At 40.7% G+C, this 18,399-nt stretch overlaps 2 protein-coding genes across 2 annotated transcripts in view; one reads left to right on the top strand and one right to left on the bottom strand.

Moving 5' to 3' along the window:
* The window catches only part of LOC134802107 (cytochrome P450 4C1-like), a 30,069-nt gene extending 28,815 nt beyond the window's left edge, over positions 1-1,254 (top strand). The window contains exon 11 of the mRNA XM_063774699.1: positions 1,229-1,254. Within this exon, the coding sequence (XP_063630769.1) occupies positions 1,229-1,254 (26 nt within the window). The remainder of the gene's footprint in view (positions 1-1,228) is intronic.
* A 294-nt stretch (positions 1,255-1,548) lies between these two features.
* Positions 1,549-18,038, bottom strand: LOC134802517 (cytochrome P450 4C1-like). The gene is made up of 10 exons (XM_063775195.1): positions 17,866-18,038; positions 15,019-15,108; positions 13,041-13,154; positions 12,669-12,854; positions 6,696-6,895; positions 5,967-6,018; positions 4,742-4,943; positions 3,440-3,591; positions 2,872-3,051; positions 1,549-1,757 (listed from the first exon to the last, which is right to left on the bottom strand). Exons 1-10 carry the CDS (start codon positions 18,020-18,022, stop codon positions 1,564-1,566), a joined length of 1,527 nt encoding a protein of 508 aa, XP_063631265.1. The 5' UTR covers positions 18,023-18,038; the 3' UTR covers positions 1,549-1,563.
* Between the last annotated feature and the right edge of the window lie 361 nt (positions 18,039-18,399).

Raw genomic sequence — 18,399 nt, 5'->3', positions numbered from 1 at the left:
TAAAGATACCCCCCAAAATTTTCTTAGTCTATTGAATAACGTTTAAATTAAATTGAAGACGCAATAGTGCGGTTAGTTGGGCGTCGATCAACATCGAATGTGGACGTGGACCCAGTTTTATTTATATAAAAACAGGCAAGAATCTCTTTCGACATATTTTGGTACAACTACAACGACATTTGTATGGACGCTTAATATGTTAGTATACAGTCGTAATAAAAATCTGTATTTTACAATAATAGTTACAAATACAGTGTTAAAATATATCGTAAAATAAATAAGTGAATCGGTTATATTGTGTAGGAAATTTCGCAAAAAAATATTATTGGCAACATTTGTATGGCGACATTTGTACGGCTATTTTGACCATATCAATGTCGATTGTGGTATAGAAATGTCGATATACTGCCATACAAATGTCGAAAAGGTGCCATACAAATGTTGTCAGGGTCTTACAAATGCCACAAAAACAATAAATAGTGCCATAAAAATGTTGATACTACTATACAATGTCGAAAAAATGACATATACATGTCAAAAGCGCCTTACAAATGGCTAAATAGTGCCATACAAATGTCGATATTTAAACGTCCATATCTAGCTAACTATAAAAAGTAGAGTGGTGCCTCGTACAGTATATTTTTTGTTGTTAAAAACTCTTTCGAAAACGATGATTATAAATCTGATTTTCCAAAAATAAAAAATTGCCATACAAATGTCGAAAAAACTCACCCCTCTAAACTAATTTTGATCAAATCATCTATAGGCGACAATAAATTTTGATGTTTCCAAAAAGGACAACAGCGGAGCACATACGTAAATTTAGGGACAAAAAGGCAGAATTTAAGAATCACAAGAGCATAATGAGGGCTAATTTCGAGTAAGCGATCCGTGTGACTTTTGAATTTAGTTATAGAGTTAGAAATATAATCGGGAAAAGATTCTTCGAATATAGGAGAACCCAGGAGGCAAAGAGAGTACTTGTCTACTGATTTGATATTGGGAGTCAGATCGTCAAATTTAGGTTGTAAGTCGGTCAAAGTACAAGAAGGTTTTTGAATAAAGAGTTCGCACATACTGAAATTCAGTTCTAAACCAATATTTTCGAAACTACTCTTAATAAAAGACAAATCAGAGAGCACAGTATTCACGTCGCCTCCTAGGGTTCCGTCATCTAAGTACCACACATTGAATTTTGATTTTAAATTTTTGATAATTGGATTTATAGCGAAATTGCTGGCCCGAATTAGTTAGTATGTATAAATAAACTACATTAAATGAAAGGAAATTTATTAATTTTGCCCTAAAAGGGAAGTTCTAGGAAGTTGTAGGAAAGGAAGAGAAGAATAATAAAACAATTTATGATTTTCAAAGCCACAATTTCGTCGTTAGAGTCGAAGAGAGGAATCACAGAACCCATTATCTTAACCTTTTTCATTTCTTCTTCCTCGCGCTATCCCGGCATTTTTGCCACGGCTCATGGGAGCCTGGGGTCCGCTTGACAACTAAACCCAAGAATTGACGTAGGCACCAGTTTTGTGGTGCATCCATGCTGTACTATGCTTATAAAATGTTGGTTTGGTTCCTCTCTTCTATTCTAAGGGTGAAATTGTCGACGGCTTTCATCATGACGTCGAACTTGACGGGCAGAGGGCGCTGCAGGTCGGCGACGCGCACGCCGGCCGGCGGCAGCAGCCGGTAGCGCCGGATCAGGTTCGCCAGCGCCGTCTTCGCCGACATCATTGCGTATGTTGCACCTGAGAACACAAGTGTTAAAGTTTTATCTACGTTTTCGAAGGATACTGCTATGTTGTTGAGAGATTACATATAACTTTCTTAGCGCCACTTGCACCATCCCACTTACCGGGGGTTCAGCGTAAATCTTTAACCCAGTGTCAAAATGTACTGGTAACTCCAGGTTTAACCGGTTAACCCCCGGGTAGTGGAATAATGCAAGTGGCACTTAGTCGAGGGATTAGAAAGTGTCCGACGAAAAGTCGTAACCCTTTATATTATTATGGCTGACACACTCGTCGAGAGAACCTTAGACAGGCCGAAAACGAGTGGGTACCTACCTGTTCCCTTCTCGTCTCGCTGTTACTCTTTTCGTCTCACCCTTCTCCGATTAGGTCGGTTTTTTGCCGAGACTCTCGTATTAGACAGGGTCACCAGGTCACTACCGACTGCGACTATTGGTATGCGGCGCGCGGTTGTTTACTAACCGAGGCAGCTCCTGGCGGAGTGGCTGAAGGGCACGAACATGGCGGGGTGCGGCAGCGGGCCCTGCGGGAACCGGTCGGGGCAGAACTCCTCCGCGTCGCGCCCCCAGTACGCGGGGTTGTATACAAACCGAGGCAGTTCCTGACGGAGTGGCTGAAGGGCACGAACATGGCGGGGTGCGGCAGCGGGCCCTGCAGGAACCGCCTGGGGGCGGAACTCCTCCGCGTCGGGCCCCCAGTAGGTACGCGGGGTTGTATACTAACCGAGGCAGTTCCTGACGGAGTGGCTGAAGGGCACGAACATGGCGGGGTGCGGCAGCGAGCCCTGCAGGAACCGCTCGGGGCGGAACTCCTCCGCGTCGGGCCCCCAGTAGGTACGCGGGGTTGTATACTAACCGAGGCAGTTCCTGACGGAGTGGCTGAAGGGCACGAACATGGCTGGGTGCGGCAGCGTGCCCTGCAGGAACCGGTCAGGGCGGAACTCCTCCGCGTCGGGCCCCCAGTACGCGGGGTTGTATACTAACCGAGGCAGTTCCTGACGGAGTGGCTGAAGGGCACGAACATGGCGGGGTGCGGCAGCGGGCCCTGCAGGAACCGCTCGGGGCGGAACTCCTCCGCGTCGGGCCCCCAGTACGCGGGGTTGTATACTAACCGAGGCAGTTCCTGACGGAGTGGCTGAAGGGCACGAACATGGCGGGGTGCTGCAGCGGGCCCTGCAGGAACCGCTCGGGGCGGAACTCCTCCGCGTCGCGCCCCCAGTACGCGGGGTTGCGGTGCGTACCCCAGATGTTGAACATCACCGTCGTCTCGTCCACCAGCGTTGTACCTGACGCTAAAATACTTGTATTAGCACATCCTTTTGAACGCCACGCTTATCGTGTGCACGTGTGTGAACGTCATCGTGAAAATCTATCACTAACGCTCGTTTCAGGTCCGGATCCAGGCCAATGAGTTCAACACTTCGCTTTCTATGACGAGTGATTGGTTATCGCGTGATGCTTTCCAAGTATAGAAAATGAAGTGTCAGACGCCTGGGCCCAGACCCGTACCATTCTAGCGTGAGTCTAACTGAAGCGTATGACATTTTAGGACTGTTTTTGCTTGTATTAGGATCGAAAGAGCTGGCTACCTGGCTATGCAAAAATAACATAAAAGTTCCAAAAGCGAAGATACTTTTTTTTACAGTGACTATATCTTTGTGACTAATTCGGAAAACTTACGCAGAATTGTATCCTCGTGGACCTCTCGCACCACTACCGGCACCGGGGGGTAAAGTCGCAGGCTCTCCTTGATGACGGCCTCCAGATACGTCAGCTTTGGCAGATCCTCCAGGGCCACGGCGCGGTCCGACTCGCCGAACACTTCGTGTAGTCTGATAAAGCAATATAGACAACTCAATTCAATCAGTTAATAACTAAGAGATGAGGAAAGGGCCAAAGGCGGTCTACAGTAGGAAATTTTAGTAGGCATCAAGAAGACTTCGAACAAACTAAAACACTCCAAACTTAGACGTTAGACGGACGCGAACCACGATCCAATGAAAACGCATTTAATTATAGTTATGTTTCTTCTTCGCCGCGACACAAAAGATAATTTATCTGGTTGCCGGACATTTTCTGTTGAGAGGGCCAGAGAAAGTATTTTCCCATCGTAAGAAGCAAGATAGCACGAAATATCTGGCGCCCGGATAGATTTAATAACCCTTATATAAGAACTGACAAAAATAGGGGAACATGGCGCGAAAAATCATTAATTTAATCTACCGTTGACTCGTATGTGCATTTTCTGACGATTTGCAAGTATGTCTATGACAAAGGATCAAAAATTTGCTTACAAAAATATGTAATTATCAATTTATCACCTTAAAACACTAAAAAATATATTTTATATACTCAATATATACACGAAATAAAATGTGTACGGGACAGCCCAACCGAGGGATTGCTTGGCTTGTGGAGTCCACACAAAGAAGCGAGGGTGTCGCGCCGTAATTTACGCACCTTTAGAGGGATTTTTAATTATTTTATGTACATACTCCTGGTACACTTTATCCTGCACGTCTGGGTACGGGAGAGCAGCACGGTGGTGTAGCTGACCGCGGTGGCCGACGTGTCGCTCCCGGCGACCATGAACACCAGCAGCTCAGGTATACTTACTCCTGGTACACCTTATCCTGGACGGCCGGGTACCGGGACAGCAGCACGGTGGTGTAACTGACCGCGGTGACCGACGTGTCGCTCCCGGCGACCATGAACACCAGCAGCTCAGGTATAATTACTCCTGGTACACCTTATCCTGCACGTCCGGGTACCGGGACAGCAGCACGGTGGTGTAGCTGACCGCGGTGGCCGACGTGTCGCTCCCGGCGACCATGAACACCAGCAGCTCAGGTATACTTACTCCTGGTACACCTTATCCTGCACGTCCGGGTACCGGGACAGCAGCACGGTGGTGTAGCTGACCGCGGTGGCCAACGTGTCGCTCCCGGCGACCATGAACACCAGCAGCTCAGGTATACTTACTCCTGGTACACCTTATCCTGCACGTCCGGGTACCGGGACAAAAGCACGGTGGTGTAGCTGACCGCGGTGGCCGACGTGTCGGTCCCGGCGATCATGAACACCATCAGCTCCTCCCGCAGCTCCATGACCGAGTAGCCCTTCTCCAGTCCTCCAGAAGACTGGATTACCACGTCGATGAAATGTGACAGTTCATTGTTGTTTTCTGGAAAATATTTAAGATTCACTAAATGTTATTTTTTGTCTTCATCTGCAAACGTAGTTTTCGACAAACGGTTTGATACTCAAAATGAAAAAATTATACGTAATGCTGTTCTCTGGCGGGTGCGTCACGGGCGTGAACATTCCAGTATCCAATACCCATGAGTGACAAGTGTAGGTTCCTAGATTTCACGCTAGACCCTACCTACATTAAATTGGAAACACCATGTGGACTCGTTGTGCGACAGGCTTGGTAGTGCAGTATTCGCACTACGTAAACTAAAGCATCAAAATAGAATATTCTGCAGATCGATTAAATGACACCCTTTAAATATACTAGTAGTTCGCCCTGAACTGAGCACTCGCGGCGGTTCGGCAAAGGATCGATAACCGCGTGCGATTTATTGCAAGGTCTGTGCAGCCCTTAACTGATAGATTTAAGTCACCATAGATATTAAAATAAACTGTATCTGTGGTAAGCCGTAATATTTCTTGTCAAATGTCAAATACCTACCTATATTATGTTTATTTTATTTCGTTGTTATCTTACCAATTATTATAATATCGTAAATTAAAAAGCAATATTATAAATGTATAAACCGAGCACTTTCATTTGATACCAAATTCGACCATACTTTCTTGCAAACAAATTGACCAGAATAGCAAGACCCCTCACAAATAGCTTTTTGGCCTTCTAGGCTCTTACAGCTCCCTAACCCCTTGAATTAGCCTGCTCAAAATTTAATGACTAAAAAATTATGCCTTCATCTACGCGTTTACCCGATTTTATTTAAATTAGAACAAATTTACTTAAGTTATTGTCCATCAAACTATCCTCTGATAGTTCAGCTTAAAAACATCGAAATGCCGGGACGTGCCCCTAGCTAGCCGTGTGTTCAAAGTTGAATGTAAGAACTTCACTTCGCTTCGCTGGCTCTTTCGATAAGAACTTCACTTCGCTTCGCTCGCTCGTTCGATTAATAGTATGAAATGAAGGTGTTATAAGTAGGTACGAGTATATACTTACTAAAATTCTTAACTCCATATTCAGTAATTTTTTCCTTTCTCTTTTGTATATTCTGTAAGTAAGAAATAACTAGGTAATAGAAAAAGTTTGAATTAAATATATTACCGTAAAATGGGAAGAGTAGGGCAGTTGGGTTATGTTATGGGGTGAGGAGAGATGGTAGGGGGTGAGATGGTATTTTTAGACCAGAGTTATCACATTGATACGTAAATACTTTATTCTGTTGAGGAATCAAGCTATATTGTAATATTGTGTCAATTCTAGTAATTGGCTTATCTCACTCAGTTCCTGTTCCCCGACTACTGGGTGAGGTGGGATTTCCTACTATTTTGTGTTTATCGTTGAGTCTATGAAATGAAACGATAGATCTTTGAAAAACTAAGGTTCATACTACCGGAACACTTTTCAAGTAGGTAACATATAGATAAATCAATGTGCCAATATAAAAAAAAAAACTTTTATTGAGGTTGGAACTTCGGATTTGTCATAACTCACCCCAATTTACGGTAATGAGTAGGTAAATGGTTATAATGGTTCTAATTGGAACTGTAAAAAGTCTGTATTTTATGAAATATGTATCATTCGGATTATTTTCTTATTAAATTTACCTATTAGATAACCTCGCAACATGATACAAATTAGCAATGTTAAAAAATAAACAGGCAAAGTTTGCGGAACTCGCACAGAGACAAATTATATGATCAGATGATATACAAAGATGAATCATACCTCCTCTAAAAAGGTATATACCCGTTGCAAGTGGTATTGATACCGTTTGTACAGGGGTAGCCTCTTGTAGATGACGTCAGGGTGCAGCCACGGCTGCAACATGCGCTTCGCCAACATTTGCGTGCATTCATCTATTGCGCGCAGAAGATAGTAATGGTCGGAGCACTTTTGAGTATTAATTTCAGTGTCCAGGGCAGTTTCTAAAACAAGATAGGATAAATTAAAACCAAAATATTACTTTGCTAATACGCGAAAAGATAACGTGCTAGTCAATCAGTGCTAACCGGTTATACTTACTTGCGTATTTTTTACATGCAATTAATATTCCCACCCTGCCACCGCAAGAATAAATACGCAAATAAATATAACAAACCACCACTAAAAGAATAATACTCGACACGTGTTTCACCTCTCTACGAGGCATCCTCAGGAGTTGTTGACGGTGTGACGCCCGGCAACGGAATTTACGGAATGACCTGTCTAGAACGGTCGGCCATATTTATACCATGACCACTCCCCCTACTGTGCAAGTGTGAGTGAGATAGAGTGTGTGTGGTATGAAGATAGTATAGTGAAGGTATTTCTTGTAAACATAAAAAATATGAACTTATATTATTAACTCTTTGACGACGTCAACTGACGGGCGCGGCTACGGCCCATTCTCTCAGATTCACGATGATGATGACGATCTTCAAAGGCGCTCATGTATTACAATTAGGTACTAGTAATTGGAATCAATGTCGATTCCTCATTACAGGAATACATTAAGTTTGATTCCTTTCAGATTACATTTCGTACTCGGCCCTCATTTGTGTGTCGCTTAACTTCAAAGTCGGGTAAATCCATTCTACCCTCTCAGCAAATAACTACCCTATTACCTTTTCTTAATACCAAAATCGCATAATCTGACAGATGGATTTACCCGACTTTGAAGTTAAGCGACTCATATTGGCTCGCCAACTATAGGGACCGCTCACGTTAGAGGGTCTGGCACAAGGCCTGTTCACTTTCTAAGAAAATTATGTCATTTTATAATTGCGCATGTGTGCGCCTGAAGCTTCTATGAGTGCTTTGGCCTCCTAGAAAAAGTTGCCAGTAATAAAGATAAAAACATTTTTCTACAGCAACATTGCTCCCAACATTACTCTGATTTAAATTTTCACGAATTTTTTACATTATGAATCATAAAACGGGACTTAAAACACTTAAAACTTAATTACACGCGATTAAGTTTTATAATTAATATTTGCTTCCAACCAACTTCCAACTGTCTTTATCAATGCTCATAAAATATATGGAGGGTAGGTACGTCTAATAGCCACCAAAATAAAAAAATATATTTGTCAATGACTCTGTTCTCGGGGGAGCCTCACCCCTAGAGAACGCGTCCCTAGGCGGCGGATAAGGGAACGCTCACCAGGTGCCTCGCAAGTGGTGCCTGGAGGGTAGGAGCCAAATAAAATAACTCCCGCGGACCAACAAGGCCGAAGAAGGTAACTTCGTAAAAAAAACCCCTACGTCGGGCTGCTCTGACATATTTGGAGTCAAGGTCGACGATTGTGCTGTGTGTCGGGCTAGGGCGCACAGTAGGGATGGCGGCGGACGAGCCTATAGTTATGGCCAACGGCGGCACCCAGGTCTGTCAGACAGACTATAGTCTTGGCGTCAGGCGGCAACCGGCCATAAAGCTATAGCCAATCCAACATACCAATCATGAGACAAAGTACAAAAGAAAAGAGGAGAAATAATGTTAGGGCGTCCCCCGTAAGCGACGTTGGCGATGATACTGCATTAAATGCTAGGGCGTACCCCATAAGCGACGAAAATCAAAAACACCGAAACAATTAAGGTGTCAATGTCCCAGATCCGCATTGCAACCTGCATGGAATATTGGCACCATGACTGGACGCAGTGCCGAGCTAAGCGATATTTTAGAGAGACGCCACATAAATATCTGCTGTGTACAGGAAACAAGATGGAAAGGGGCTAAATCACGCAACATTGGCAAGGGTTACAAACTAATATATAATGGGAAAGACAATTCCAGAAATGGAGTTGGGATAATTTTAGATCAAACCCTTAGTCAAAACATAGTTGAGATAAATAGAATTAGTGATCGTATCATTGGTATAAAGCTGGCTTTATAGAGAAGCAGGCATGCCTAAATGTCGTGTCTGTCTATGCGCCGCAAACCGGATGCTCAGATAAAGATAAACAGGAGTTCTGGGAAGAATTAAGTATCTATATAAACACAATCCCCACAAATGAACAAAAACTTATCTGCGGAGACCTAAACGGGCATGTGGGCAAAGACAGGAATGGCTTTGAAGGCCATCATGGTAGGTTTGGGTATGGGCAACAAAACAACGCAGGATTAGCAATTTTAGAATTTGCCGTCTTACACAACTTAGCAGTAGTAAATACATTCTTCCAAAAAAAGGACGAGCATCTTATAACTTACAAAAGCGGAAACGCAAAAACGCAAATTGATTATATTCTTACCAATAAAGTGAACCTCAAGCAATTCAAAAATTGTAAAGTGATTCCAGGAGAGCCACTCACTAGCCAACACAGACTACTATTAGCATCACTCAAGCTTAAAAGGCAAATAAAAATGATGTTTCTAAAAATAGAAAAAACTAAGTGGAAAGAACTTCAGTCAGAAAAAGGATCTAAGTTTCAAAATCAAATTAGAAATTTTATGAAGGAAAACCCCCCTAGGGACGACTCTCCAAATAGAACTTGGTCTAACTTTGAAAGTGTATGTGTTACTATGGCAAAAGACGTGCTAGGAATCAGCAAAGGCCCACCTCGTAACGGTAAGGACTCCAAGTGGTGGAACAGCAACACTAAAGAAAAGGTATCTGAGAAAAAGCGCTTGTTCAAGAAATGGCAGGAAACCGGCCAGGGCCAAGATAAGGAGCTGTACAAGGAGGCAAAGAAAAATGCCCGAAGAACAGTGGCTATCGAAAGAGACAAAGCTGATGAAAATTTGTATAAACGCCTAGAACTAGCAACGGACACTGAAATTTATAAAATCGCAAAACATAGACACAACAACACCAAAGATATAATCACAACGAAATACATAAAAGATGACAAAGGGGTATTGCTCACAGATGATAGGGACATATGTAGGCGGTGGTATAAGTACTACAGTGAACTCTTAAATGAAGAATTTCCACGAAAACCAGAAACAGAAGAACCTAAAATACAAGGACCTGCCGATAGAATCACTATAGAGGAAGTTAGAAAAGCAATTTCTAAGATGAAAAATCACAAAGCGAGTGGACCAGACGACATACCAGCGGAAGTCTGGAAAACCCTCAAAGACGGAGATGTATGGCTTTGTAAACTTTTTAACAATATCCTTAGAAGTGAAAGAATGCCTGATACGTGGCGTATGAGCACGCTTGTTCCTTTTTATAAAAACAAAGGAGATGTTCGGGACTGTGGAAACTTCCGTGGGATAAAACTGACGTCACACACCCTAAAATTTTGGGAAAGAATCCTGAGCCAACGCCTATCAAACGTCTTCAAAATAACTGAAAATCAGTTTGGCTTTACACCGGGAAAGAGTACCACAGATGCAATTCATGCTATAAGATTAGTAATGGAAAAAGCCCGTGAAAATAAGGAGAACGTGATGATGGTCTTTATAGATCTTGAAAAGGCCTTCGACCGTGTGCCGAGAACGATCATATGGCAAGCTTTAAGAGCTCACGGTGTCCATGAATGCTATGTTCGACTTATAAAGGACATGTATACTGATGTACAAACAAGGGTTAGAAGCCCAGCGGGTTTTTCAGAGAGCTTTAATATAAAAGTAGGTGTACATCAAGGTAGCGCACTAAGCCCATTACTCTTCAATGTATTGATGAATTATCTGACTGCAAAAATACAAAAACCAACACCATGGAATCTCTTGTATGCCGATGACGTAGTCCTAATATCGAAAGACCCACACGAGCTTCAAGAAAACCTCGAACAATGGAGAGAGTCACTAGAAACCAATGGGTTGCGCATCAGTAGAACAAAAACCGAATGTATGATCTGCAACTTCAACCCAAATAGTCCCACCAATGCTACGATAAACCTCGATGGCATAAACCTCCCGCAAGTAAAAACATTTAAATACCTGGGCTCAGTTATCTCTGAAAATGGGACAATTGATGCTGACATCATACACAGGATGACATCAGGATGGAGCAAGTGGCGTACGCTAACCGGAGTTTTATGTGATACCAAAATGCCCATCAAGACCAAGGGAAAAGTCTATAAAACTGCGGTAAGGCCAGCTTTACTGTATGGATGTGAAGTCTGGCCGACGACCAAGATTCACGAGCAAAAGATACATACAACGGAGATGCGTATGCTGCGCTGGTCGGGCGGGGTTACTCTTAGAGACAAAGTGCGCGACGAGTATATAAGGGGGAGTTTTAAAGTGGCTCCCATAACCCATAAAATTTCTGAAGCCAGACTAAGATGGTACGGCCACATAATGAGAAGACCAGACGATCACGTGGTTAAAAAGTGTCTTTCCATCGCTACAAAAAAGAGGGGAATTGGAAGGCCCCAAACAACCTGGATGACGAATGTCCGAAAGGACATGAAGGTATTGGGACTTCACGAGCAAGACACCCAAGAAAGAAATAGATGGCGTCGCATGATTGGGAAAGCCGACCCCGTGTAACGGGACAAAGGCGAGGCAGAAGAAGAAGATTTGTCAATGACTCTGTCCAACTGCTGTGGTTAAAGTTCATAACGAAAATTTTATTTATTATATCTTTAAATAATAAATACAACGTAGCGGTACTACCACTTAAGACTCTGTAAGTCTGTACCTACATGGATTACAGCAATGCACATAGAAAATGTGCTAAATGCGGAGCAACGGCTATTAAAGATACATATTTGAGTGAAATTCACAGCTTTAGTGGGTTCAGAAGGAACAGCGTCATAACGCATCTGGAAAGGGTATTAATTAGCCGTGAAGAAATGTATGAATACAAGTTGGTAATCTGTGTAAAATGCCGTGTGTAAAGTGTAGTGTATCTGTGTGTGTAAAATGTAATAGGTAGGCATGCCTAAAGTTATTTGTATTATACTGAAAACTTTGAGAATGCGCTTTATTAATGTATATTTTTTTATTAAGTTGTCAGGGTTTAATTTTCTTTGTATATTTCTATATGTAAAACATTTTTTAATAAACAAGACAATGTTATAAACATAAATATGCATTTTATTTAAATCAATTGATAATACCAAAAAATAAGGGTTTATTTGCATCTTTCATATACTTCGTGATATGAAGATAACAAATATGTTTATCAACAGAATTACTACCTACCAATACCCGCCAGGCTAAACCGGTTGTCAACTTTAGTTCCATTGGTACACAACGAGGGCGCCATAAGTATAAACGTATAAACGGAAGGGGACATTTTTTTGTATGGAGTTACCGTTGTTCTCCTAGTGACTATTATATTCTTTGGTCTGGCATCTTAGGATCTAAAGGGGCCCACTGATTAACAGTCCGCCGGACGGTATCGGCCTGTCAGTTGTTCGGGACTGTCAAAATTTTGTTCTAACTGACAGGCCGATAACGTACGGCGGACTGTTAATCAGTGGTCCCCTTAAATCGGAAATTTAAACTTGACATTGACACTTAACGCCTCTCCTGTGTGTTGTAGGTTCTGCCATCTTGTGGCTTAAATCGGAAACTTAAAGGAATGTATGAAATTCTTCGCGCTAAACCAGGCGTGGCTCACTCCGCGATTTCGTCGCTTTGCAACAGGTAGCTACAAGTACATCCGTTCCACACCAATTTTGGTTGCTAGCCATAAGCCGCGCGTGGCGCTGTCGCCACCTAGCAGCCATATCTGTCCTGATCGTAACAGACGCGTTTTGTTAGAGAGCGAGTCTTCTATACCTAGTATGATTATTTATTCTTTGCTAAGCTTCTTTCTATACCGCAAACTGTATCGAACGTGAACGTGGTGATGTATCTCCAGATGGGGAAGTCGGCTCCCCCCGCCTCGGCCCGCAGCAGGTCGGCCATGATGGAACTCTTCGCGTCGAACACTGGCACCAGCTGGTTGAGGTTCTTCCGGCTGAAGAAGGGCGCGTTGATTTTGCGACGAGGGTGCCAAATGTTTACTGCAACGGTTTGAGTCACGTGATATGAAATAAGTTTGCACTGAAAGTTTGTACAAGGTGAAATTTTAATCACCTACTCCAATACCAATACTCTGCGTAGTGACCTACTCTTGACCCCTACGTAACTCAAAATCTATAAAACATAAACATATGAAATTTGGTTCATTTATTAAGATTTGTATTTACCTGGGGCAAATATAGATCCGTAGCCTATTGCGGTTCGCATATACTTCATTAGGAATTCATCTTTGTCCAGGCACGCTTTGGACACCACCTCGATAGCCTTAGGGTCTGTCATACCTGTCAAACAACTATTTGTGTGAGAGACTATAATATTTTTCACATATCTTGGGTACAGTGAGTTGTCATCTACTCATCTCCATTTTATAACCTTAAAACGCAAAATTGTGGGTTATTCCCACTAGTTACCACCAAGTTCTTACCAGTGGTAACTACTGGGAATTTTTATTCCCAGTAGTTAGTGTAGTTACCACTGGTAAAAGGTGGGAATTTATTTTCCCAGTAGTTACCACCAAAATATTGTTACAGTTCAATACTAATAAAGACATTTTAAATATAGAGTGCTTTAATAAATAATTATAAGTTTAGTGTTTTAGGAAACTGCCTTAAGGGTGATCAAAAATATTAAAACAGTTTAACCGTTACAAGAGCAAAAATTAAAATATTTGTTAGGATAAATTTAATCGTCCAATTAGAATCTAAATTTTAGATTATTTTTCAAGTGATTTTATTAATTAAAGAGTTTGTTTCAGTATTTTTGGTCATTTTCAAGACAGTTTACTGAAATGAAACACATATTAATTTATAATAATTTATTAATGCAAAATGTATTTTAAAAAAATTGGCTGTGTCACAATTTGACTGGTCTGATGTTGATATTTGTATGGGAGAGTAAATTTTTTTCGCGATTTCGGTATTGGTTCCACAGTAAAACTTGTTTAGTATGACCTACATATTCACCTCACAAATTATTGCAGGTGACTATAAAAAAACACCCTGTACATATTTATACTGTTTTTATTAGTATTTAACTGTAACAATATTTTGGTGATAACTACTGGGATTTTTTTTTCCCAGTAGTTACCAATGGTAAAAGGTGGGAAAAAAATTCCCAGTAGTTACCACTGGTAAGAACTTGGTGGTAACTAGTGTGAATAACCCAAAATTGTGTTGATTTGTCAGCTGTCACCGTACCCAAGCTATGTGAAAAACAGTAATAGTAATTATGAGGACGAAATATCAAACACTTTTTCACAGCTTCAAGGGACTAAAGACCTAAGTACCTATATGGTTTTAATTTCAACTTAATTGATACCTCCACGCGTTCCCGAGATAGGGTCTTGACAGACAGACGGACGGATGGACGGACAACTAAGTGATCCTATAATGATCCGTTTTTTTTCCTTTTTAGGTACGGAACCCTAATAGTACATTATTGCAGAGGCCGGGAAAGACCAAGTCGTGGATGAGTTATTGGAATTGCTATTCCTGTCGAGGCATAGATAGTGCTTTTCTCCAAACATGCGAGGTAATAAGGTAAAATAATAATTCACTCAAATCGAACCTTCACATCAAAAATGTCAAAAACAATTTCCCTCTTTAATTAATTTTTAAAAGTTAAAGGCACAAACTTATTCTGCCACTCAGTACCATTCAATATTCGTTCATTCAATATAATTGTGCACTATAAGCTTTATGAACACGGATCAGATCCTTAGAAAAAATCTTTGATTTTATTAAGCAGTATTCGCACGATCATACACGAGGACAACGGTCTCCTTAAAGAACGAGACATGTAAGGTCGTTTATCTTACTATCTCACTCAATCCTTTAGCTTGAAATGATACTCGTAGCTGATCGGGTCGTGTAGACGCGGCCCGTGGCTATAATAATTGGCTGTTTGCGTTTTTTATTTAAAAAAGTAAAAAACACTACGGTAATAAGTTATTACTGTAGTGTTTTTTTTACTTCCCGTCCGCTAGAACAGGACAGCGATAGTATGATATTTTTTTATTAGAGTTTGACAATAAAGAAGAACTTCCCGTACTATTTTTGCTACAATAAGGTGAACATTTCCAAGCATATTGGAGAAAAAATATATGCCATGCAGTAATAAGTAAAGCGTTAATTTTATTATACTTACTAACAAACAGCCTATTGGTCACCCAAAAACTTGTAAGGCCATCGTGATCATTTGATATTCGACCGACGTGTTGTAACGCTTGCATAATATCTGAAAACAAAAGGAAAATACGTACGGTCGCCATCGGATACATCGGAGCGGCCAAGGTGCTCAGAAATATCTGAACACACTGAGAAAAATAATTAGCCGAACTCATTGAGTAATGAAAAAAATAGTTGAAGTTAAGTGAAGCCGATTTTGGTGTAACTAGCAATGTTTTTTGTCGAAAAATTCATCTTCGATACAAGCTTTTATCGCTGACTGTACTTTTCTTTCAACAGGCAAGTAGTACTTCATCGAGACAATTCTAACAAACCCAAACACAATTAGGTTGTTTTATCACAGAGTTCCTATGGCAATTACCTGTCTCCATCATCAGATAAGCTTAATGGTACCATACTATTTCATTTTCACCCAATTTACATACGTAGGTATGTGATGTTTCAGCTAAATAGAATAATGCAAAGTGTCTATCCTGGGGCCAAATTCGACATCTACAACTGTCAGATTTCGCATCCACGTCAAATCAACAGATGATTTTATTGCATCAAGTGTTGATTCGATCAACTGTGGATAGTATGGTACAACCGAAACTGAACTCTGAACTCGGGGTGGTTTGGTTTGGTTGTCACCAAAGTGTGGATACGTATAATGTCAAATTTTAACATTGTACGTATTCGAGAACTTATTTTTCTTCCCACATCAACGGGACATCAACACGATACGTCAAACGTCGCTTGTCGAATAGGGGTCTTTGGCCTATCTATCTAGTCTCATCCGAGTACCCCGCGATCTTCCGAATGTACTCTTTAAGAACTGATAATGAAAAATATGGACGGTACCTACCCAAAGAGTATAGTACTTAAGTACCTATATATATATAGGACGGTACCTCTACCTTCCATATTGAAAAATCATCGACTGTTATCGACGTAAACAACAAGAAAAGATTTAGCAATTATAAACAAATTTACAAAAAAATGCCAAAAACGATTGTCTAAGATTACCTACATAAAAAAAAATATTATTCACCATACCAGCTGGTAAAAGCTCTCTTGATTGTTCAAAAACTGATAAGAAAGTTGCATTTTATCCACATGTGAGGCAAAGTATTCAAATGCAAATTTTGAGTTGTTTTCTTCTTTTTGCTGGAAGAATTGACTTTTAAATGAAAATTTAATGATACATATTTTATAACATTCATTTTGATTTTGTTTGATATTTTACAGTTATTATTTTCCTTGTGTTGGTGTGGTGAAAAATGTTGTGTTTCACTCGGTGGCAAAATTTATTTAACCATGGTGCCTTGAAACCCTCGCAATGCTCAAGCTTCCATTTTTCGATTCATATTTTGGAATATTCCGCTTGCTCGGGTATCAATATTAGCACGAGAGGTTAAACAACAACTTTGCCCCCTTGTAAAACAAATACCGTCATTATAGCCAACTTTGCCCGCTTTTTTTGGAAATACACGATTTTCGCAAAAAAAAATATCACATCATATGATTTTTTTTGCTCAGCACGTCCATAGTGATCAAACGCATCAGTTTAATTGAAGAAAAAAAAATTAAATCAAGTTTTTACCCACTTTTTTGGCGTTTTATCCTACCGTCCCCTGTTAATAACTTGGCGATAAGTGTAAAAACTTTTGAATAAATTTGGTGGGCAATGTTACCTACCCGTTTTTGGCCATTTCCATACAAGACTCACCTTGAGAAAACCTGTTACAATAGTTTAATGGCCTAAAATATGAGTTTAGCTGTATTTTCATGCGTTAAAGGGATAAAACGTCTAAATAAAGTATGATAAGACCAATCAAATACAGTATATATTTATAAACTTACTTTAGTGTACAAACATAACCTTCTTTTACTTGGGGGCTGTCCATAAATTACGTCATCGATTTTTGACGATTTTTGACCCCCCCCCCCTATAATCATCCAAAAATCATGCTTCAAATGACCCCATTTCCTCCTACTTCATGCTACCGTCATCCGATGCCCAGACCCCCCCCCCCCCTAAATTGAAATGACGTAATTTATGAATAGCCCCTTGCGAAGTTGGGTACATTTGTTAAAAGTGACAACCCTAAGCCGTTTATGGCGGTGGGCAATGTTGGCATCCATAGGTCTGTAAATTACCGGATTACATTGCCCACCGCCAAAACTTTTGTGTCTTTAGGCCTTTTTAGATTAAACCTCAATGGACATAATCTATGCTTCATGTTTTATTTATAACTGAAACCCGGAAATATTTGTCAAAGGGTTCTCAATTTTTTTCTACTTGCATTCATTTTGCAACAATTTTTTGCCCGCCGAAAGATACCCTATATTTGACAACTCGCTGAAAATTCCCAAGTCAAGTTGTGCACATGTTTGGTATATAGTTTTGTCACTAATTTAACCTATTTTCTGCTAAAAATAGCAGGGTGGCCATAAGTATTTTAATTTTTTCTACATTAACGAATTTGTTTAAAATTGTGGTTTTGGGCAAAGCTTCCCCTGGTGGCAAAGTTGGCTATAATGACGGTAACTATTGAATACAATAAGACATTTATGCTTAGCATTAAAAAAAATGCTTTGAAATTAGTTGTTGATATGACCGTTGACATTGCCTTAATACATGTATTGACATGACCGTTGACATGGCCATAAGCTGCTTGTAGCGACACTATCTCAGGATCTCAGGGCCAAATAGCATTGTTTTGTCAGCCTTCAAGTTATTTCATTCATATGTCAAAGTAACGTTTTCCTAATCTATTCTTTTCTTTTTTCAAATTGGTTTATCATTATGAACTACAAGTTTTACCTTCGTTACTGCCAGCAAAGAAGTGTGTGTGTCCGATGACGGGGTAGCTGTCCGGTAAGCACGGTATCTCAGCCGCGAGCTTGTAGAGCCGCCTGCGCGACCAGCGGTAGTACGCCGCGCCCAGCGCCAACGCCACCAATAACAGCTGCCAGATCATCCCCCTGTTCTCTAAGACCTGATGGTTAAATCACATAAAATAACCGAAGCGAATGTAATATTTTGATTAATCCCGCTTCAATAAATGTTTAGTTGGGTCGAAATACCAGATTTTTAACTCGATTAAATTTAATAAATAATTAAAGGGTCTGGCCGCAATCCTTTAGTGTAACTGCCCCTGGCTGAAGTGTATACCTTTCTTAGGTTTGTCTTATTATAAGATATCGTTTTACCAAATTCCAAGCCTAGAATCCCCTTGGTTTGCAAAAATAAAATATTTTTTAAAAATCCTTTTTATTTTTTTGTAGCTAAACTAGTGGTTCGTTTGAATTGAAATTTGGATGTTACATGCACCTAATAGTTATTCATTTAAAAAAA

This window comes from Cydia splendana, chromosome 24, assembly GCF_910591565.1.
Source record: "Cydia splendana chromosome 24, ilCydSple1.2, whole genome shotgun sequence".
Classification (NCBI taxonomy): domain Eukaryota; kingdom Metazoa; phylum Arthropoda; class Insecta; order Lepidoptera; family Tortricidae; genus Cydia; species Cydia splendana.
The sequence above is the reverse complement of the archived record's forward strand: the minus strand, read 5'-3'. Positions and strand labels throughout refer to the sequence as shown.